Below are 22,609 nucleotides of genomic sequence, written 5' to 3' on the forward strand. Positions count from 1 at the left end.
AGGGTAGCACATACTAACTAACGGTTCGATAATGCAACACTATCACATCTAGGAAGCTACTGCAATACCCATCTCTATTCCCGAGCTGAACCTTTTATTTTTTTTTTAGAAGACGATCAACCCATTTGTCAAACCTATAAAAACCTGGATCTCCTCCTGCTTTCTTTTTTTTTTCTCATCATCATCCAACAACTCAACAACAAGCAAAATCCAAAACCCAAATCTTCTCTAGAAGCTCCACTCTCTTAAAACTAACAACCATCAACATGAAGTTCTCCGTCGCTCTCCTCACTGTCTTCGCTTTGGCTGCCACTGCCATGGCTGCTGATCCTACCACCACTGCCCCCAGCTCTGCCCCCAGCTCTGCCCCCAGCTCTGCCCCCGGCTCCAGCTCCGCCTCTAACACCAAGACCTACTCCCAGCCCCCAGGCTCCAGTGCCACTTCCCCAGCTCCCTCCCCCACCACCACTAGCGGCGCTGGCACTCTTGTCGCCAATTCGATCGTCGCCGTCGCCGGTCTCGGTTTCGCCTTGGCTGCTGGTCTTTAAAAACCAAGCAAAAAAGAAATATCGGAACGATCAACATGGAATATGGGACTTAGATAGAAAGGCTTTATTTTTCTTTTTCAATGGCCTCTCACTTAATACCTTCCCTATATCCCATAATTCCCTATTCTAATTTTCTCTTTTCCTTTAACTACATGATAAATTTTATTATACTTCTCCTTAATAACTTGTTCTTTTCAATATCCTCATTTCCCCTCCTTCACTCAATGTTTCCTGCCTTCTATTGTCTTTTGGCCTGATAGGGCAATGAAGCTGGGATCAAAGGGAAAGAGGTTATTGATAATTAACAATTTGTAGACAGGTATTTTTTTCCTTTTTTTTGTCATTCAATTAACAATAAAGAAAAATAATAATCTGCCAAAAGAAAAATTGCTCGAGTCTATCTTTGTGCTTTATAACATGTAAACGTCAAAGTTTTTTTTTATATATAAAAAAACCAGTAATGTTCTTAAGAATGGCCTTCCTCTTCACCTTGAAATATCTTTCCGTCTACCGCCTTGAAGTCGCCCTAAAGTCGAGATGTAAGAAGAACATACCCTTTTGTTTAAAATGCCTTGATAATGTTTAAGATTACTGGCCTAGATAGTCCTGCGACTTCTATGTTTATAATATACCTTTCTGAACAAATGTGTACATGATGTGAAAAAGAATAAATAAAAGAAATGATCGAAGATAATGCCATACTCATGTAGACTATTTATTACTATAGCAATACATTCTAATCATGATTGAAATAAGCTCGTGTGGAGGCTATGGATAAATGGTTTTCACTGGAGGATCAAAGCTCAAAAAAAAAAAAAATTACTAGTGATTTTAATTGGACAAAGTGCCGCCGGGCACCAGTAACGGTGTGGTGCATAGCCAACGATGCTCTGTGGGCCATATTAAAATATGTAATGGCTCCAGTTACACATTGACATACCATAATGGTAAAAGGGTTGGTAAATATTTAATAGGGAGAGCTACATTTTGGCATAGTTGCAGAATATAAGGTCATGGAGTCCTCCGTCAGAGAGCCTTGTGCATATGTCACTGACCACATTGTCGAACACGCCGAACATTTGCTCAGGAGCGAGTAAGGTCGCTGGGATACAGAGTTATTTGCGAACCGCATTGACATGCTTGAATATAATGATGAGTTGCTTTCCACCAATCCAGAGGACCGATCATCTTGTTTTTTATGGTAGCCTGGAAATACTGGTAAAATTCATCACCCTGTTTCTCAGTAGACGACTCACTTATACCGTTCTGCTCAAGCGATTACTTACGGGGCGCAGGCATCACAGCCCCTCACAGCGTCTGTTTGTTGATTTGTCAGTGACAGGCAGCCCCGGCAAGATTTCGGAGGACAGCTTGCGACCTCAGTGAATTCGCCTTTGACTCTATTTTTGATTAGTTTGAGTTTATCTTTATCAGCCAGAAAGCAGAGGGCATTGAATGATGGGTGGACTGTCGCAGCCACGAGGCGCTCGCCTGTGATTTTAATGCGCTTCTCTAGTTGCTTGATGAGATGATGTCTGAGCTCAGTAGTCAATTCGGACACCGTTCCTTGATTTGCTTCAATAAGCTAAGCATAATTCAAGAGACGACAGCTGCAACGTGGCCACTAGATGGATTAAAAACAAGAGTCATGGGATCAATGGGCTTCGGTGTCTTTACTAGCTCTTCAACTTAATTCCACGCTTTACACTTCGACCACAATCTCTTCACCTTCACGCGATTGACTCTCTCTTCTTGCTTTGGTTCTGTAGCCGCGTTAAGTACTAAGCTTCCTATGACTGGCATGAGCTCAAGGAGCCTTTTGTGCATTGCCAGAGCGCCGCTCTGCTTTGTAAAGGTATCTAAGACAACGGCTAATGGCGTGCACATCGGATGGATTTCCCCTTGTCTTCTCTCTAAGACTCGCGTTACCTTGAGATTGAAATAGAAAGACATCACCAAGTCATGACACTTGTATTTCAAAGTATGCTATCCTAAAGAGCTTCCAAATGTACTTCCCTCACACTTATGTAGGTTGTGCGCGATGCAAGCGAAATGAGGCATCTCCAACACTTGGGAGGGTTCCGCCATCACGGGAGCACTACTCAATGTAGTGCTTACTATCGAATGTTGAGTCAGTCCTCCAAACATCGGACCTTTTGACAAGTATAGTGCTACAAAGTTGCTCGAAGTAGGAGGTTTGCTTTTAGCAACGGTATTTGGCTTACAGACCAGCTTTGCAGTCGCGGTAGACGTATGAGAGTATGAGTGCAAAATAAAATCCATGCAGCATTCAAAAGGACTGAAGCTGCCGTCAATCCAATGTAGTGTCACCCCTAAGTAAAGCTCGTCTGTTGGGTTTGTTCAACTGCCAACAGTAATAGCACCATACAGGAGTGAGCGATCCATGGCACTCACTATCATTTTTGTCAACTCTTCTCAAAAGTCGGTAAAAGGCTTCTAGAGGAAGCAGTGCATGGTAATTGCATTTGAAGATTACAAGCTTTGACGAACTCGCGTAAGACTGGAGGGTCGCCTGCTGAAAATTCATTAAAGTTGTGGGTGAGTTTTTGGTAGGATAGTTTACACGACATCCACTCTCAAGGCATTGGGATCGCCACGACCCCTCTCCTATATGTAGAACGAGCTGGGTCACTATGCAGCTTCTCCACAAGCCTGTGGTAACAATAAGGCAAAAACACACGAACGCAATGCGTTTTTAAAAATAAAGGAAATAAAAATAAGGAGTACTAAAGTACCTAGGATTGCGGACGTCACGCCTACTGGTGAGTTTACTAGTTGACTCACAGAGAATTCAAGGCCCACGGCTGATAGAGCGGATTCTTTGAAAGATACATCAGGAGGATCGTAGAACTGAAAGGAATGGATCAGGCTATCAAGTCTCTATTTAAATAAACAATTCGCTGGCTCGAAGACGAGCTGGTCTCGAGATGTGAAGATGAGGTTGACTGCCTTCCTTCAGACATTACCAGAAAGAAAAGAGATTGAACATGGGGAACTTTTTTATTTTACTACAGTGGTACAATATATCACAGGCAAACTAAAGGTACACCACAAAGTAATGAAAAGATATCACTGCTGGTTTTCACTATACCAAAAAAAATAAAATAAAATTACGCCATAGTGCATGAATGGCACGTTCTGTTCTTGACGAAGTGCCGCGTCGTCGATACACAAAGAAAAAAGCTTGGCTCTATTTCTGTAATAGAGCCACATCTAAACGCTGTGTAGTACAAAAGCGGGTGTCCAACACCATTGATGGTGCCAGCTTACTATACTGGAATCTGAAAGCGAACTAGATTCGTCGCCTTTTCAAAGAAATCAACACCAAAGCGTGATTTAATTTGAGGCAGAGCTTTACTTGTTTGTTTATCCATTTTTATTGTAAGGCAAAGCAATGGTTCTCCTCGCATTATACCAACTGTTAACCCTGAAACTAAAAAAGTGTATCTGCTAGATTGGCCTCTCAACCGTTATGATGACAATGTACTGTACGCTGATAGGCCCATATCTATGTCTCTCATTTAACGTACCTCGCCATGCCTGCTCCGAGAGCTCGGAGACTAATACTGAGACAAAACCCAAGGGCCACTACTAGGGTATCACACCTCGCTATGCTTTACCCCTTTGGTAAGCACTGACGCAAGGGAAATGTAATAGTTACCGCTCTTTATTAAGAATAAAATAAAGTAAAATAAAACACATGTATAAATGTATCTCAGTAATGGATAATTGACGATAAGACGAGACTGAAAGGATGTTCAAACAAAGAAAGGGATAACGCTAGTAAAATTTCTATCTCTATATTTGTGCTTTTCACAAGCTGGATAACCTAAGATATAAATAAATAATAAGCTGGGGGCTTTTGCCTGCATATATTTTTTATTATACTCTTGTCCGTTTTAGCTGTCTTTTGAAGGAAGGTTATGTCTCTGTGGTATACTCACAGGGAACACCGTCCTCAGAATTTCTGCAAAAGATACATTCGACCATTCAACTGTATCTACATAATAATGCGTTATTGAATATGACATCTATCTTCGATTCAGGACAAAGATCATATCACAGTTGATAGTAAATACATAAAGCAACCAACCAATCTTGTTGGCAAGAGTGCGACTGACGGAAGACATTAATCGCCAGTGCTGTGAATGTTACACAAACCATGTGACGTGTAAACGATAAGCTTTTTTTTATTTTCTTCAGAACCTGTGAAACGTTTCAAGAGGGAGAGTGGAGCTTGCAGACTGGACTACAGATCGCATCCATCACCTACGACATTTCAATTAAGAAGACGCGTCCGACATGGTTTTACGACGCGCATCACGCTTTTCCGCCACAAATGGTGTCCGAACGACCTCCATTAACCACGTTCCAGCCTTACACCGGCTGCACGAAGAGCCAGAGGCTACCATTTCTTCCTTAACGGGTACGTAAAAACATGCAGTGCATCGGAAATGGTGCTCCAGATACTGCAATCGACACGTCGTACAAAGAATAGCGTGTGTACCCCACGTCTTTGGTAGTCGGATCTCACCAGCATCCACAGCACTCTTCCATAATGCTTTATCCTCTGCAGAAAGCTCCAATCGACAAGATGTACAATCCGGGTCAACAGATCCTTCATCTGCTGATGCATCTGCTTTCGTTCGCCGCAGGACGCGCCCTGGGAGTGACTTTGATGACTTTGGTAAATTAGTTGATTCAATCTTTTGGGCTTTCCCTTGCTCTTGTAAGCGCGCTACAGCCTTCTGGCGTTCCAACTCCTCTCTCTCCTCCTTTTGACGTCGCTCGCGCTCCTCACGTTCTTGTCGTTCTCGCTCTTCTGCCTCTGCACGTGCTGCTTTCTTTTTGGCAAGACTCTCCCGACGTTTTTGCTCAATCACATCCAGTGCAGATTCAAAGAACTTTGTCTTGTCAGCAGTCTCAATTGTGGTTGAAAATGATCTGGCCCGTGCACGTGTTCGTCCACCAGACTCTTGAGTTTGTTTTCCATTGACATTGCTGTTATTAGTACTACTGCTGTCCCTGAGATCAGTGTTGGGGCTAGATAAAGATGCTGCTGGTGTCGATATTGCCGCTGATACCTTTCTGACCTCAGGTTGAGTCTCATTCCTGTTTGTAATAATGTCGGAGACATTCAAAGACGAAGACGCGGTCGAATCTGATCGAACGTGCCTGGTCAAAGGCATTGCATCGCTATCGATATCCCCTACGTCCACAATCCCATTTTCCAAAGCTCTATCCTCGTCGTCGTCGCTTGTCGTGTCCACAACTTCATCCTCCTTTCTCGAGTTTCTGCCTCGAGACCATATTTTTTTGTTACGTCGAATGCCTTCGTTTATCATTCCGGATGTAGAGATCGGTGACCGAGAACGATTTGATCGGGATCTCTCAATGTCGCCTCGATTCTTTGCAGACTGCGCTTCAGTGGGCATAAGCGCTGTAGGCTTCGTATCCATCGATCTCTTTAATAAGGATGGTGACATGGCGGTTACATCTGATGCTTTCTTTGATTTTTCAGTGGGGCCCTTAGATGTAATGATCGTATCCACTGCCTTCTTGGTGGAGTGAGGAACAGAGGCTTTTGACTCTGAAAGCGTTCTCCGGCGGCGAGATGCATTTTGTGATAATGATGAAAGGGGTCCCTTTGGTTTGTAGTGGGTATCGTGGTAATCTTCGTCCTCATCATCGTCCTCTTCACTAGATGAAGATGTCCCTGCAGAGTTGTCTTCATCGGATGCGCGACGTTGGCCTGAGAGAGCGTCTTGCGCACTAAACCGTGTCGAGGAAGTATTACTCTCCATAGAAGTATTTCGCTGTTGGCCTCGTACTTTGCCATGGTGTGCCATTGACACATCGCCGTCTGCATCTTCCTGCTTCAGTTTAGTATGCTCTACGCGAGCTCTCTTCCTGTCATGATCCTCATCTGAGTAAACTCCTTGTACTATATCCATTTTAGAGCGCCCTTCGATATTTTCTCTAGGTGGAATGACCATGGTTTCGTCGTCGCCATATTCACCTCTTTCATCCTCCATCTGAGCACGTCGTTCATCGTCCTCATCGTCTTCATCCTTGGAGCTGGCTTTACTTCCAAGTCGTCTCCGTTCCTCTAATTTCTTTTTACGTTTTTGTTTCAACACAAACTCGATATCATCGTGTGCTATCAAATCATCTTTGCCACCTCGGTCTGACACATGCATCCTACTACGTGTGGCTCGCGTTGGCGCTGGGCGTCCTGCAGCAGGTGAAACCGTTACCGCAGGCTTAGTAGTTCGCGGACCTGCTGTCATCGTTGCTGATGGTGAAGTTGAAAGTGCAGCAATTGTGCTGGAGTTTACTGGTACACTTGGATTTCTCTTTTGAATAGTATTTGATACTGGACTGCCCTCATGATCTCGCTCTCGCTCATGTTGCGATTGAGTGGTTTGTTGATGGGTATAATGCTGCCTTGCGATTGCGTCTTGGACAGCCTCCTCCAGAACATCTAGATCCTTGTCATGTTTTCCAATCACTTTATTAACCACACATTCCCGCGTGGAAAAATTTTCCCATGATAAAGGTAATGACCGGGCGTCAAACATGTCCGTCATATTAACTAACGCATCGACTGAGAAACCTGCTTTTTTAAAAATAAAAAAAGCTCCCTCCCGAGTCAGAGATGAAAAGTAGACATAGTGTTGCTCTTAACACATCAATACACCCACTCCTTTTCTATAATCCTCTGTGATATAAATTTGAACCCTTCTGCTTCGATATCGTATTAATAACATACCAGAGACTGTTACAGATTCGCTGACTTCCGTTGAATTCAGATGTTGCGACTGAGCGACTGATGATGGTGCGGGAAAGAAGGCGTATCCTGGACGTCCAGATTCGATGGACTCTCTTACTTTGCGCAAATCCTGTGTTGCTTGAAGCTTCAATTCCGGACTATGATCAGCGTCCCGTCGTATCGTGTAGTCATCTAGATTTTTGAGGATCTCCACTTGAAGCTGATCGCTTTGTTTCTCGCGCTGGATCCTGAGGGTAATGCCTGGGATCCGATCGACAACTGAGGGGTGGACTGGAATGGCTTGCTTTCGTTTCTTGCGTCCAGGTACCATGTGTCCCGGCAAAGAAAGTGCTGAGGAGACCAGTGGTGATGATGTAGAGGATGTCGAGCTAGCTAAACTTGAGAACGAAGAATTATTTATAAGGTGATTCGAAGATTGTTGAGGAATGTCCGTCCCTGAATCAGTACCATTTCGTTCCTCATGACCCGAGTACATGGGAGTAAGTCGAGGTGATGGCGTTAGTGGAAGAGCAGGTGAGCTAGACAGCGATCGTTGTTCGTTCAAAGGAGTGGCGAGATGAATGTCACGATTGACATGAGATGATGAGCTTGACTGGAGATGAGTGGACTTGGACAAAGGTGGCAATATCCGCACGTCATCATCGCCATATCCACTGATGTCGCTGGTGCTGATGTCCGAGTTTCGCCGTGAGCGCCTATGGTTGCCTGAAGACTTATTGACCAGAATGGCTGCAGAATCTTTACTGTTGGGACCGTTTCCTTCTAAAAGACTACTGTTGCTTGGGTTATTGCTCAGGTTGCGAAGATGGCGGCGGAGTGAATGGCGCTCTGGGAGCGGATGTTGTGGGCGGTCTTGTCCCTGGCTCTGATGAGATCGCTTGGAACTCTTTTTTTGCATCTTGGCTGGCTTTTCACGCTCTTTACGCTCCTGGGCCTCACGCTCACGCTTATCGAGTTCAACCTGGAATAGATCAGCAAGACGCTCATGTTCATGATAGTTGTCCATGGTGCGCTTGAAGGCTTGCTGTGACACAGCTTGAGTGCGGGTGCCATCTTCCTCTGGGTTGTAAACATGGTAAGCGATGTTGCTGACAGGCAGCTGATAGGCATGATCGGACTGCATGTCTCTATAATACTCTAATTCAATAGGGGTTTGAGGCACTGCTGTGCGTCGAATTATATTTGTAAATGGGGGCAAATGTGGGATGATGTAGACAGGGATATGATAGGAGTGAAGGCAATTAATAAAACGTCAGTTAGGGATGTGAAAGAGGGGCGCGCATACAGACACACAGACAAATGGATGGATGGTAATAAGATTAGAAAGCAACTAAACAATAAAACAAACGTCTAAGTGGAAAGGAAAATAGTTTTGTGGAATGTATGAGTGGATGAGAAACAGTGGAAAAAGAAGGAAAGAAAAAAAGAGTAAAGTTGATTAAAAAAAAAGTCGGTGGAACATGCTCTCCTTCTTTTGTGCCGCGTGGCGCTCAGGCATTAAGCATCTGGAATAGCACTCTGCCCTAAATCACATCATCCCAAATACACAACAACCCACATCAACACACAGATGCACCCATAGCGCACATTAGTGATCCTCTTCTCTTCTTTTTTAGAGTATTTACTGTATGCTACATACGCTACATGTAACAATGGTCAAGGCTCTGGGACTCTTCATCATTATTTTCTAGTGGTATACAATCACAGATTAAAAAAAAATAATAAAAAATAAAAATAAAAATGACGATGGTTGATGCCAAGGCCAAGGGAAATGATCAAGCGCGCTAGTGCCTCGAATGATTTGTCCAAAATGAAGAAAATGCACCGATTGTAGTCGCACCTTTTCAGGATGCATTATTAAAATGCAATTCATGTCGATACAAATTCAGTTCAGTAAATGCATCTATTACATTACAAAATATTCATTAAACGGACAATACACAACCACAAATGGCCGTGCGTAACGATTGCACACAAAGGGTACTGCCATACAAAGTATGGGGGTAGAAGTAGATGTAATGGAGGGGAAAGAGGAAACAGAGCAAGCGCTTCATGAAAGGTAAGAGAGAGATAAAGGAACAAGAAAAATAAATAAATAAATAAAGGGCAAAGACCTAGGAAACAACCTTGATATATAGTTAGTCTGTTCAATATGCCCAGCTTACTTTTGGGGCAAGGAGAGACTATGGTCATGGACCATTGCTTAAATGGAGCATTTGACTCATGGTATCCCCACACTACGACAGCTGAGAGCCCACGCTTTCTTTTCAATTATCGCTCATCCTCTAGCTCAATGCTCTATCCATCACTTGCGTGGTGTCTGATGATGAAGTTCACATAAAGAGATGGCCAACGGCCGGAGTGTAGAGAAAAGAAAAAAAAGACGTTGCTAAAAACAGAGCGCCAGCGTCTACAGTACGCGCCTCCACTATCATTTCATCACCCTAGTATTTGACTATGAACTATTCAACCCAGGATTCAGGTGTGTAAGTATTGCATTCTTGTTTTGCTTAGTTTAGTTTTATCATTTTATCTCTTTTACATAAGCCTGTTCGGACACTTGATGTTAAGGCAGGCCAAATAAAAATAAAAATAATAATAACAGGGTCATAGAAATGTCTGATTTAAAAAAGGCATGGGGGTCACGCATAAAGTACATATACGCGTGATAAGGTGATAAGATGATACAGCAGTAAAAACAACATGCCTATGATATACAGCAAGATAAGCCATCTACTGCTCATCCAACCATCCAACATGACTTCAGCCCATGTTACCCATGATAAAGAGAAATAAAGAAATTCTGAACTCCTCCATTTGTTAAAAAAGAGTGGCAAAGTAAAGAGAGCATTGACATTTTTCGCCTATTTGTCCTCGTAGTGGGCATTAGAGAGGCCTCAAACAATATCCGAGCACCTCCTTTGATCATATTGATACCCACGCTCCGTGCCCAGTTCCCACTCGTTACATTAAGAGCCAATAACTTTCATTAATCATCACAGCCTCAGCCTGATACGAAGGCTCTCTGTTGCATGGTCAGATGAAGTATTTTGACCAAATAAAGAAAAAAGTAAAATGTCGTTCCACGCCTTCATGATTTACCTTCACTTTTCCAAAATACAGGAGAAAAAAGAAAGAGACTGATTTGTTCCTAGAAGAGATATAAAAACAACAAAAAAGATTGGTTAGTACTTAAAATACATGTATCTTTATGGTGGTTCTGTTGACCAATTAACCGACAATGCGGCATCAGGAAATACTCAAAGGACTCTAAAAATTTGTTCATCCACATCCAGTTATTCATCGTGATTAAATAACAAAAAAAACGACCATAAAGCCTCAAACGATGAAGCTCGCGTTTTCACTACGACCCGTGCCTGTCGTATTTTGCAACATTAATGTCCAGAAACCGACGATCCCGTTTGCTGAAGAATACCCTCTATTTTAAACACTAAGGAAGCTCTCCAGTGTAGAGTCGTATGAATCTGGCTTAACGAAAAAAAGCGCAGTCAATCTGCCTTTTTTTCCCTTCCTGCATTGGTCCATGTTTCTGGTATAAAACCACTACTATTGTTCACAGTAAATGATTTCTAACCCTCGTATTATCCCTGTATCTGACCTGAAATGTCATCCAAGGGCACTCCTTGTGGTTCCATTAGGATGACAAATAACGCCACCACTTTTGTCTTCCATCCCGTCCCTGTAACATAATGATCTCAGTATGGATTTATACAGCAGACTCTTTTGCTTCCTCCTAGTAGATGATCCTCGCATACACTTAGTTGAGAGTTTACACGAATACTTGTTTCTGCTTCTTACTTTATCAGATGAAAATAAAAGCAGCAGGAGTAAGGAGCTATTAAAAAAAAATGCACCAAGAAGAAAGCACAATGTCACTCGATAACGGTTATTACAATGAAGAGTCAGCAGCAATAAATATATAGTTTTTATCATGCGGGTTCTAATCCGATAGAACATTTTGTTTATTTGATTTTTTTGTTACCTTTTTACTTATTTGTGTATATCCATCCACAACGGACAAATCACGAAAATGTGCAATGAGCAGTGAACTTTTTTTTTTTTTTTTTTTTTTACAAAAGTCCTGATAGTTCTGTAACTGAAATGGATGGATGGGAGGTACAGAGCAAATAACAGCGAAGAGCAAGAAAGTAAAAAAAAGATGTCACTTGTTTAACTTGTCCTGTCAAGGAAATAGGCCAAATGCAATGAATTGAAAAAAAAGGGTGAGGATATTAATGCAGTGAAGAGGGGAAGCAGAGGAAAGAAAAAAAAAAGGGACATTTAAGAAAAGAGAAGAGAAGGAAGAGAAAAGCAATTGAATTGTGCTGCGTTTTTATACTTGCCCGTGGAAAACAAATACATCGCTCTTCATACATTGACACAAATACAAAGTTTGTGCTTTATTCCTATAGGCTTTACTATGGTCTACTTTACTTTCTTTACTTCCTACTCTTTGGCCTTTATTGCTTTCATCATCATCACTCTTTCTTCGATATACCTACACACATCCACTCATATCCACAACGACATTTGGCTATGTCCTCTACTATCTCGCTGATCACCATCCGTTATCTTTTTTAACTCTTTTACCGTCGGAATATGGTCCTTATTCCGCCTGGCAGACCCTGCCTCCCGAAGCAATGCTATTTACACGCGACTACGGTCTTTGAGGAGTTCATTGGTCTTCTATCTCTGTCAACTTGTCTAGTCCTTTCCTCATTTCCTTCAATATTGTCTTTTTTTTCCTCCACTCTTTCAAAACATGGCTTTAATTCATTTTTTTCTCCTTGCCCTATCCTTTAGCATTATATCATTACCAAACTCAAGTCTCTCAAGCTCAAGCTATCTCAAAAAAAAAAAAAAAGAAAAAAAGAAAAAAGGGTGCAATGTTAGACGCCGCCTGGTCCTGTGAAAATGAGACTTTGAAAAAATGTTCACCCAGTGATCCTTGAACTTAACTCGATCTCGTTGATCTACAAACGTGGTGAAAAGTTTTTTTTTGTCTTCGGAAGCAACAAAAGCCCTACAAAGGCCAACCAAGCTTGAAGCCTGCGCCGCTTACGTTGCAAATTTAATCTCGGGAAAAAAAACTCCCCCAAAACCTGCAAAAAAAAAAATAAAAAATAAAAAAAAAAAATAAGTGAAGTGTATACCATTATCCCTAGATTGGCTTCTCTTGTTCCTATCAGAGCTGAAAGGCCATTGTCACCATTAGAAACACATAGCCGCTCATTGCTGTTGGATGCATTATCATCTGAAGGATCCAGAGCCTTTACTATTCCTAAAAAAACACACAAGTTAATATATGTTTCGGAAAAGTTAACGAAGAATGATTTCGTTGTAATCCTACCCTTCAATTTCTGAGAAATAATAATAATAATATAAGATGTAACCGCATCTGGGATGTCATTTTTTTCTCGGGTAGGCGCAACGAATGTAAACTATTTGGCTTTGATGTGTATTATATCAGTAATATGACCCTTACATTGTGGAATTAAATTTAATTGACTCTGTTTTTTTTTTAATAAAAAAAAAAATCTAATATTTCAGTCCTCAGTGAAAATGCTTTTTTCCTAAGGTCGTCAAGGGTCCTTGCTTCCGATAAAAAAGAAAAGAAAGAAGGTTTCTTCAAACGGGGGCCCCCTAGGCCACTGCTTTCAAGACTTTAACTTTTTTGTAAAAAAGATCGATAATTGCATATTAATGAGATGATTTGCAAATAAACAACAAAGTGGCAATGGGGACTTTTTGAGAAAGGGGGCGATGACGTGAACTCCCTTTCTTTCCTTTTTTTCCACGGTGAAACCGCGCACACCGCGGACATTTTTTTTTTGTTGGAAATGTACATGTATACATCCTATTGACCATCCTTACTTATAGACCAATATCACTAACACCAATACATTTTACAGAATACCAATTCTTTTTTTAAGCATGTGGCAAAGGCAATAATCAGGGCGCAGGAATGGGCTGTGTGTGGGTGAGGTGAATCATTCCTTAATGATATCGCCATCACAACGCGCAACAGTTTTTTTTTTTTTTTTTTTTTTTTTTTTTTCATTTCCTTCTTTTTTGAACGAAGTTCCATGATCTTTAAAAAAAAATTAAAAAAAAAAAAAAAAAAAAAAAAAAAAACGTTAGTCTCGAGCACTAATAACTTTCAAGGACCTACTTACTATTCATCTTCTATTGACTAAGAGAGAACAAAAAACAAGGGCTCTTTCTTCCAACCATTATAAGATTTTTTTCTGTTTAACTAAAGTTGAAAGAGAGCCCATGTATGGACATCCACGCGAATATGTATATTTATATATATATATATACCAACAAGTACACTTTTATAATCTCTATAAACTGTTATGTTAATCATTCCACAGCAATAAAGTAAAAAAAAAAAACAACAACAACAACAACAAATATATATTATATATATTATATATATACAAGATCATTGATAAGTATATGTCTCCAGTATCTGCATTTATATCCACGGAAGAGAGTGAAGGCTAAAATCAGCATATGTATTTGTAAAATAATTAAATACTCATCTATATATAAACACGTAAAAAATAAAACAAAAGCCCTTAGACAGCCAAATCAGTCAGCCAAGTCTAGCATTTACTGGGAATGACGCTGCGATGCACGGCAATAGTAAATACTGAAGGAGTTGGTAGTTGGGGAGTGTACCTGCTTAACATTTGACAATAAAATTAGTAATAGCCTGTTTTTATTACGTTGTTCGAGGCGCAGAATATTGATGTCTACGCTTTATTTTATTTTATTGATTTTTGTCATACTTACATCTTAATGAAAACAAAGCTTTACTCTTCACCAATCAATCTTCCTTCGTGTTGGCCCAAACCGCTTTTTTTTTTTTTTTTTTTTTTTCGCTTCCTTTTTCGAGTAATCGCTCAGCAGCTAAACTCTCACAAACATGGAGATCATAACGTCGGTGCTGTGCACGATGACGAACAGAAATAACGAGAAAAAAGAGTCTTTAACTTTTTTTTTTACTTGACATGAATGCTTGCACAAAGTCAGTAAAGTAATCATCAGGGGAAGCCAAAAAGTATACATGGTGATGATGCTTTACATGCTTTTGACCTGGCTTGACGCAATGTTCCGTTGTCAACAAACATGAACGGGTGGAGTCACCTATACACCGCTGCTAACTTGGTTGGTAAGTTGAATACATGTTCACCCTCATACTGATACAAATAAGCTAAATGAAGTCAAGAACGTTTCAAATCAAATAGTAAAAAAAAAAAAAAAAAAAAAAACATCATTCCTAGTGTTTAATAACGCTAATAATGATAGTAATGAAGGTAGAGGTTTCTGTTCGCTTAAGAAAGAGAGAGTGATGACATCGACCATTTGCAGTAAAAAAAAAAAAGAAGCGTTTGAAAATCAAAATCAAAGGTATCATTCTTTCTTTTTTAGTTGTATCCCAATAAGAGCTGGAACCACCCTTGGGTCTAGGAGTTAGGCCAAGTTGATGACTAACCGGCAAATTTACACCATAAAAATAAACAAATAAGTCGGTGAATATCATAAAAACCGCGTTTGGACTACGTACAAAGGAGACGCAACTACCATCTAAAACAAAATAATGATAGTACAAAAAAGGGATAGACGGGTTTTATGTGTGGTGAGTGAGGAACCGAGCGCAAGGCTCGTTGATTGATTCGTCAGGATAGGAGATCTCCTTTCTTTTGTGCAACCAAGGCAACATAGGAGGGGAAAAGGGAATGGGAGGTGGAGGTGGAGGAAATAGGGAGATGGGCAATGGATGATGCTTAAGTATTCATCACACGGCAAAGGCTTTACTTTTCGAGTCAACTACATTAAGATATCAATGAAAAGAAAAAAACCACAAGAGATGCGTAGGACATGTTTACAGGAGTAAGATGAGGCCTGGAGCGTTAATTCGAGCACTAATCACGGCTCAGTCTTCTACAAGCATCTGTCAATGGACCCCCGCGCATTTCGAATCCTACAACTGATCCTTTGTAATTAGTTTAAATGCCTTTATTATTTTGCTTGAGCTCGAATAACGTGTTTATAAATCTCTAAGATCCTGATCCAGTAGCGGTTAACTTAGTCTCATAGAAATTATGATCAACCTTTGATAAAAGAAAAGGGCGTCTGGGACATGTCATTGAAACCGCTGGCCAGGGTTGAGTTTATGTTGACAATGTTCGTGCTCGATGACCCGATGACGCTCAACGACACGCGCAATAAGCTCTGATGCCCTACTGGGGTGTACTTGGTGTGCTGAAAGGATCCTTGCGGATGAGTTAGTCGCCTGAAAACCATCCTAAACCTGCTCTCATCCTGAGGACGTTCATGTGCAACCAATAGCTCGAATACTCGCTGATAAAGCAAGGGTCCTGTACTAGGCTTTTTCCAACGTCTAGATTTGATTGATTTTGTCAGGTCTAAAGTCCTGCTCCTGACGCGCCAGCCTTTGAATAAGTTTGGGGGTATGTTCTGGGCCGTACCACTCCGGCGAATTGGTCCGTTAATTATTCAATTCCATACGTATATTAGTATATCCACTACTCGTAAAGAGATAATGTTTGTCTTTGTTTTATACCACTATAACATTTAATTATTTTACTTTTAATAAAAAAACGGACATGGGTGTATTTATGTATGATAGATCCAGTCTCCTTTATGAAGTTCACAGTTGAAGCAATCAACCCTTCCTTGTTGTGTGAACTCTCCTTGCACTTCTCTTGGTGCTGCTAGCTGAATTCCCAATTTGACGGAAAAAAAAAAAAAAAAAGTTCGTATTGTTATGTTTATACGGTTGGGGTTTGCCATGATATGCTTCACGACCGAGCACAGAAGTGACACGGTATTTTTTACTTTTTACCTTCAATCATATATTTTTTTCCTTTTTTTGCTTGGAAGACATTCTCTCCTTCTGCTTTGATTTTCATCGTCAAGATAACGGAAAAATCCACGTCCATATATCGTGTCTTTGCACTTGCTGTCACTTCGGGTGCCTTGGGGATCGTCAAATGAACGGTCTTGGCCCAAGGCCCTATCAATTGAGACCATACTTCTTTTATCGGGATGGCCTTCTCATGAACCCCGTCAGCACGACCATCGATCTTTTCTCGAATATTACATTGAGCACTCAAGGCATGGGCCGCTTGTCCTTCATATCCCTTGCCTGTAAATGAACCCGAACTGATCGTCACTGGTAAGGTAAGGCTGTTCCCATCACTGCGACTTGTGAAGGCAATGATAGAGATACAGGGAGCGAATTATCTTTCCATAGGGCCTTCATCATAATAGGAGTGTCACCGCTGAGGCAGCCGATATTATTCTTAGATATCAATGGAGTTCTTGACGATGGATGATGAAACCCCCATGAGCTGCTTCGAAAAGATTGCCTCAAAAGTGTATTCGATCTACCCATGGTCTTGACTATTAGGGGCCAAGCTGCTAGAGGAAAGCCCAGGTTGAGTCCTGGAGTATTTCCCAGCGGCTACTTTACCTTCCATAGGATGATTGAGCGGCATGTCTCACTTCTTTCGTACAAAGGTTTCGCCGCTCTCTATATCATTGACATGCGCCAATCGAACTAATAGCCATAATGACAACAGCAACAGCAACAGCAGCAACAACAGCAGCAATAATAAAAAAAAGGGGTATTAATAAAAGTGCATTTATCCATTACAGTTCACCGTGCCTCATTTACAGTGAAATGTCCGACTTTTAGAGTTTTTAATCATTTAAAGAAACTTTCACTAACACTAAATGACATGTGTCAATTTTTTACACAACTTTTTCATGATGACTACCACTCCACTAGATCTTGTCCTTGGTTTTTCCCAGCTACTGACGGCTTTGCCATATCTTTGTTGTGGTCAAAGTTGGCTTCAAGCCACTCAGCTGTTGCAATCACGGTGTACCATGTCCTGGGCGATGGGAAAACATGAAAGCAGTGATGACCACCAGGGATCTCCAAGTAATCAATTGATGCCTTGGATTCTATTTGAAAAAAAAAAAAAAAAAAAAAAAAAAAAAAAATTAGAAAATGGTACGCCTTTTATCGAGCAAAGCAACAAAATCTGATCACTCGTAGCTCAAAGGATTAACTATCGATTTCTTTTGACTTACTACTCTTAAACTCTTGTACGAAGTCGCGAGCAGATTGGACTGGTGTCATGTTATCAAGGTCTCCGCTAAAAAGGGCCATCCAATGAACAATTGGGTTTTAGAAATTAATAGTTTACAAACGATAAGACAAGCATGGAAAATATCAAGGTATTATTTTTGATTCAATGTGCTTACTGAATGATCATGAATGGGACATTGGCCTGCTGCACATTGTGGAGGGGCGAGTGCTCTGTCAAGAATCGAAGATCTATGAGAAGCGTTTTTTTTTTTTTTTTTTTTTTTGTTAGATTGTTCGAATTACGACCAATACGACATTACATCAAACACCAAGGATTCAAAGTTCCTTCCTCTTCTCTCTTTTTTGTGTATATTATTTTTAATAACTTACTGTCCTCAGACTCCGCGGATCCTTCACGACGGGCAACCTCCTTGATGAATCTTGTCCTGCCATCATGATGACTATAGTTTTTCAAATCTGGTAAATCCAATGAACCGCTTTGAGGGACACATCCCTGAATAGTCGTGTCCACGTGCTCGAATCCAGGTTGGTACTCAGGTCTATTTGGTGTCAGAGCCAAGAGTGCTGCCAAATGTCCGCCCGAAGAGTCACCGCCTACAATGATATTGGTTGGGTCGCCGCCATAGATATTAATCTCATCCTTGATCCAGCGAAGTGCGCGTTTGCAGTCGATCAATTGGACAGGATAGGGTGATTTCGAGGTCACACGGTAACCGACCGAGACTACAACCCATTGACGCGAAATAAGTTCTGTCAACAGAGGCCCTGTCTGCAGCTTGTTTCCTGATGTCCATCCACCTCCATGGATGTAAACCTATTCAATATTTTTGTATTTATATAGGAAAAAAAGAAAAGAAAAAGAAAAAGCATTGAGTTTTAGCTCTCACAAATTGTGTATCGCAGATCACAAAGCAGAACTATCTGTCTGTAGATTTCGAAGGGTTTTTCTTTTCGTTTGATTTACGTACAAAGACAGGTCTATTATCACCTCCTTCGATAGTTTTGGGTCTGTAGATGTCCAGAGCCATTTCAAGAGCTGTTTCCCAGCCATCATCAGACATTACCCTGCCCTGTTCATTTGGGGTCCAATAATAAACTATATACAAAGAGAGAGAGAGAGAGAGAGAAAGATGAGTTAGGCAAATCATTGCTATCCTCTCGCGATTCATCGCCTTTTTTTTTTTTTTTTTTTTTTTTTTTTCACTTTACTATTTTCATGAATGAGGCAGTTCTGAGGCGCATGAATAGGACTCAAGATCTGACGCCAGAATCGTGGTCTAGAAGTGAAAATAAAATATTTTAGCGATTGAATGATAGCCAGTAATAATAATAATAATAAATATAAATATAAATATATAAAAGTTTCACTCTGATAATGAGACGCCGTAGAACAAGCGAACCTTGTCCAGAGGAATGAAAACTACATTAATGACCATAATAGATATGAATAAAAGAATAAGATCTGTCTACTTTTCTTACGAGTCAAATCCTGGAAGTTCAGTAAGAACTTTCTTTTCCTTTGAAAGATTTCTCAAAAACTCTTCAACAGCGTGCTTGGTGTCATACGATCGCTTCAACAGGAACAACAGCCCCATTGCTGAAATGACGTTGATATAGTTGAAGAATCGCACTAACCCTGATACTCCTATTTCTCCCACAGTAATCAAAAATAAATGTAAAAAAAAAAAAAAAAAATGAGTGCCCATCATTCTCAATTCGCATTTTTTTTTTTCTATTCTTTTTTCTTTTTTTTTTCATTCTTACGAGCTGTGCCTGTGATTGACAACCAGAGATAGAAAGCAATGTCTAATGCCAAGATGGTCAGAGGCAACTCGGAAAGCTGGTTGTTCAGAATCGACAAGATCGCATTAGCTTTCCTGTTCTTAGTCGGTATTCCTTTGATAGCGGTTCCTATCAGTAGCAAGACCGAGATGGACAAGGCTGCATAGGACCAGGTCCATGTAGATCGAACAAGGGATATGATACCCATGTTTTTTATTTTAATAGATCCTTAATTATCTTGAAAGTCAGGCAAGCAAAAGTGAAAACAAGAGTAGAAGAGCGAGAGAAAGAGAAAGAGAGAGAAAGGGGTGGGAAAGGAAAGAAAAGAAAGAAAGAGAGGAAGAGAGGAAAACCAAAAAAAAGATATAGTGGATGAGTTTGCTTTCGGTCTACGTGAAGTGTAAAAAAGACAGAGGAGATTTAAAATTTCACCCGCGACTCTGCTCGCATGTGCTATTTTAACCTTGGACAACAAAGCGCTTCGACCGCCAAGTCGTGCCACTCCCTCTCCCTTCCCCCCCTTTTTTTTTTTTTGGTACTTTCTGGAGCTCCAAATGGCCAAGGAGGCGAAATACAATAGGGTGTACTATCTTTTTTTTTTTTTTTTTTTTTTTTTTTTTTTTTTTTTTGCATTTGAAAAAAAAAAATGAGCAGAGGGACTTCAAATGTTCTTTTTTGCGTTCAGGCCAGCCCAGGCTAGAAATATCGTAGATAGCATAGGCACATTGATTTACATATTATCTTCACAATATTCCGAAAATGCTCAGCCCAATGAAACCTTCGACCGACATCATCGACCTGGGAATCTACGGAACATCGTCTCCAGTTTTTTTTTTACCTTTCTTTATCAGCAGCAGTGTGTATTTATATTCAACCCAAATGCTATTTATATTATATATATTTATTTATTTATTTCCTTACCTGTGTGAAAAACACCAGATTTCCCCACCCGTTTTGGGTAAAAGTCATTAGAAACATATATATGGAATACACCATTTTCATAAAATGACGACAATCCGTTAACAAAAAAAAAAAAAAAAAAAAAAAGCTATAGATTTCCTACTGTTATCTGACGCGAGCTGTCCTAGGGCGGCTTATTTTCTTATGTTTTTTTTCTCAGTTAGGCTCATAACTCTGCTTGTCTCTGTAGGCTTTGCGATCCATCGTTGTTCCAAACGCACGCAAATTCAGATGTGTATCAAACCATTTTTTTTTTTTTTTTTTTTTTTTTAATACTAACATCACGCTGGATGGGAAATGAAAGGAAGGAAGTACAAAAAAAGAAAAAAAAAAAAAAATAATGAGCAATATGAACATACAAAACTATATATATAATTAATGTTACCGGAAAAATAACTTGATAATCTTTAAATATAATGACGGCTTTTTGTTATATCAAAACTACCAGAATAATAATTAAAGAAAAAAATCCGATTGTTACCTCCGGCACTTTATTAATGCTCTTTTAAAAAAGAGCAGACGGGAGGTCATTCTTCGTTGTTTGAGATGTTAATTGGAATGTAAGTTTATAAGACACATGTATACATGTACTGTACTAAAAGGAAGAAAGAAAGAAAGCAAAAGCGAAAGATAGTGGAAGATGAATTCCTCGGAATCTCAATTGCTATTTTGTTTAAAAATGTTGTCATTCTTTTTTTTTTTTTCCCACATGCATGTCCAATCGGTGGTCTAATTGCACGTCCAGCTCAGAGATAACTTTTACTTCAATAACACTATAACAGAGACGAAGCAATTGATCGAAAGGGCGATTATGTACATGTACAGCAAAGACAACGTTGCACAAAAAAAAAAGGGCTGTCATTTGTCATTTGCCATTTTGTCATTTAACGAGATAATTTCTTATATTCTCACGAGTAATGACTGAGGCGTATGTGGGATATATATATTTGTACGTAAAATATTAGAATATATTCAAATATTCACCTAGTTCTTCTTTACTCTGTCTGATGCAGTTAGCCCTCTATAGTCCAGTTTAGTCAGTTGAGAAGATAGACCCAGTCCAAGCATGTAAAAATATACCCCAGCATGATCTTTAGATTTCCATGACTTCATTCGGCATCAATTTACTTTTTGCCTGTGCAGATTCCTGACATCTTATACTCCATGCAAAAAAAAAAAAAACAAAAACGCGCTCTCCAATGATTCATTCACAATGCATTTGATGAGAGCTCTTTGTGCTTCCATGCCACGCACGTTTTTTCTCGTCACTTTGCCTGTGCTTCTGAAGAAGGTGCAGTGCACTTGGCAACTCTTGGTGTCACTGCATAAAATGTGCATAAAATATAATTGCAAAAAAAAAAAAAAAAAAATTATATTTTTATATGTTTGCGTTTATAAAAATGGCTGATTTTTCATATCTGTCCTAGTTTCATTTAAAAATACTTAAAAATATCAACAGGTGTGTGTTGCCCGATAATCTCTGGACGTACCTTTTTTGTCATAATATGATCCCCGCATCCTTACCTGTGCTAAAATTGGGCATAAAGAACTGGGAATAATTTTGTTAACGACTAAACTACCGATAGACGTTCATCGGAGGAAAGGGGGTTGTGCAAATAAATTCTATGCCGACCATATCTCATGAAGAGGTTGTTGTTGTATAGGACTATGTGTTTTTTGTTATTGTGAGATTGAGTTGAGAGATATCTCTCGTTTTGTAGAACAAGGCTAACGCATTTTAGATGTTGGCGCTCTTGATGATGACCTGCAGAGCTCTTTTTTTTTTTTTTTTTTTTTTTATTCTTTTTATTCTTTATTTTTTATTTTTCAGCCGCGTGTCTCTTTCTACGGAGAATGCGGGTTTTTGTTTTTGTTTGTTTATTTGTTTGTTTATTTGTTTGTTTTGCCGTATTTGGCAATACATGCGTCCACTGTTTTTCCGTTCATAAGAACAATTGGATATCATTGGCGATCCAGAGCAGAAAGAAGAAAGTTCAAGATCTTGAAGATGTGAAGAGAGAAGCGTCTTTCTATCCAATGTCCAACAATGTCCCAACAACAGTACAAAAAAAAAAAAAAAAAAAAAAAAATGGAAAACCTTCTATTTGAGCCATTAATTGGCCATCATTGTCTTTGTCGAGTGAGTGTAGGGATTAATATGGTCATTGGGAAGCACAAAAGAAAGAAGGAAACACCAAAAGAGGGATTTTAATCCTCAATTATGATCATCCCAATTGCATTATTTTTTTCTTTTCTTTTTGTTGGTGTTACGTCTTGTTGTCTTGTTACTTGTTGGCATAGTAAATGAATGGGCGAGTAAGAATGTTGTAA

The 22,609-nt window shown here is 40.0% G+C and overlaps 3 protein-coding genes across 3 annotated transcripts; 1 reads left to right on the forward strand and 2 right to left on the reverse strand.

Moving 5' to 3' along the window:
* Nucleotides 1-266: 266 nt before the first annotated feature.
* Nucleotides 267-1,934, forward strand: BCR41DRAFT_401735 (hypothetical protein; the record flags this gene model as incomplete). The annotated part of the gene is made up of 3 exons (XM_022029244.1): nucleotides 267-540; nucleotides 1,545-1,641; nucleotides 1,793-1,934. The coding sequence occupies 3 exons, from the start codon at nucleotides 267-269 to the stop codon at nucleotides 1,932-1,934; spliced, it is 513 nt and encodes a 170-aa protein (XP_021875898.1).
* Nucleotides 1,935-4,740: 2,806 nt separating this feature from the next.
* Nucleotides 4,741-8,777, reverse strand: BCR41DRAFT_390439 (hypothetical protein). The gene is made up of 2 exons (XM_022028224.1): nucleotides 7,342-8,777; nucleotides 4,741-7,188 (listed from the first exon to the last, which is right to left on the reverse strand). Exons 1-2 carry the CDS (start codon nucleotides 8,483-8,485, stop codon nucleotides 4,853-4,855), a joined length of 3,480 nt encoding a protein of 1,159 aa, XP_021875899.1. The 5' UTR covers nucleotides 8,486-8,777; the 3' UTR covers nucleotides 4,741-4,852.
* Nucleotides 8,778-17,057: 8,280 nt separating this feature from the next.
* On the reverse strand, nucleotides 17,058-19,717 carry BCR41DRAFT_363923 (Alpha/Beta hydrolase protein). The gene is made up of 8 exons (XM_022025969.1): nucleotides 19,301-19,717; nucleotides 19,016-19,187; nucleotides 18,746-18,813; nucleotides 18,505-18,632; nucleotides 17,906-18,350; nucleotides 17,692-17,764; nucleotides 17,518-17,582; nucleotides 17,058-17,388 (listed from the first exon to the last, which is right to left on the reverse strand). Exons 1-8 carry the CDS (start codon nucleotides 19,524-19,526, stop codon nucleotides 17,195-17,197), a joined length of 1,371 nt encoding a protein of 456 aa, XP_021875900.1. The 5' UTR covers nucleotides 19,527-19,717; the 3' UTR covers nucleotides 17,058-17,194.
* Between the last annotated feature and the right edge of the window lie 2,892 nt (nucleotides 19,718-22,609).

The sequence above is a fragment of the Lobosporangium transversale genome (genome assembly GCF_002105155.1).
Source record: "Lobosporangium transversale strain NRRL 3116 chromosome Unknown BCR41scaffold_67, whole genome shotgun sequence".
Lineage (NCBI taxonomy): Eukaryota > Fungi > Mortierellomycota > Mortierellomycetes > Mortierellales > Mortierellaceae > Lobosporangium > Lobosporangium transversale.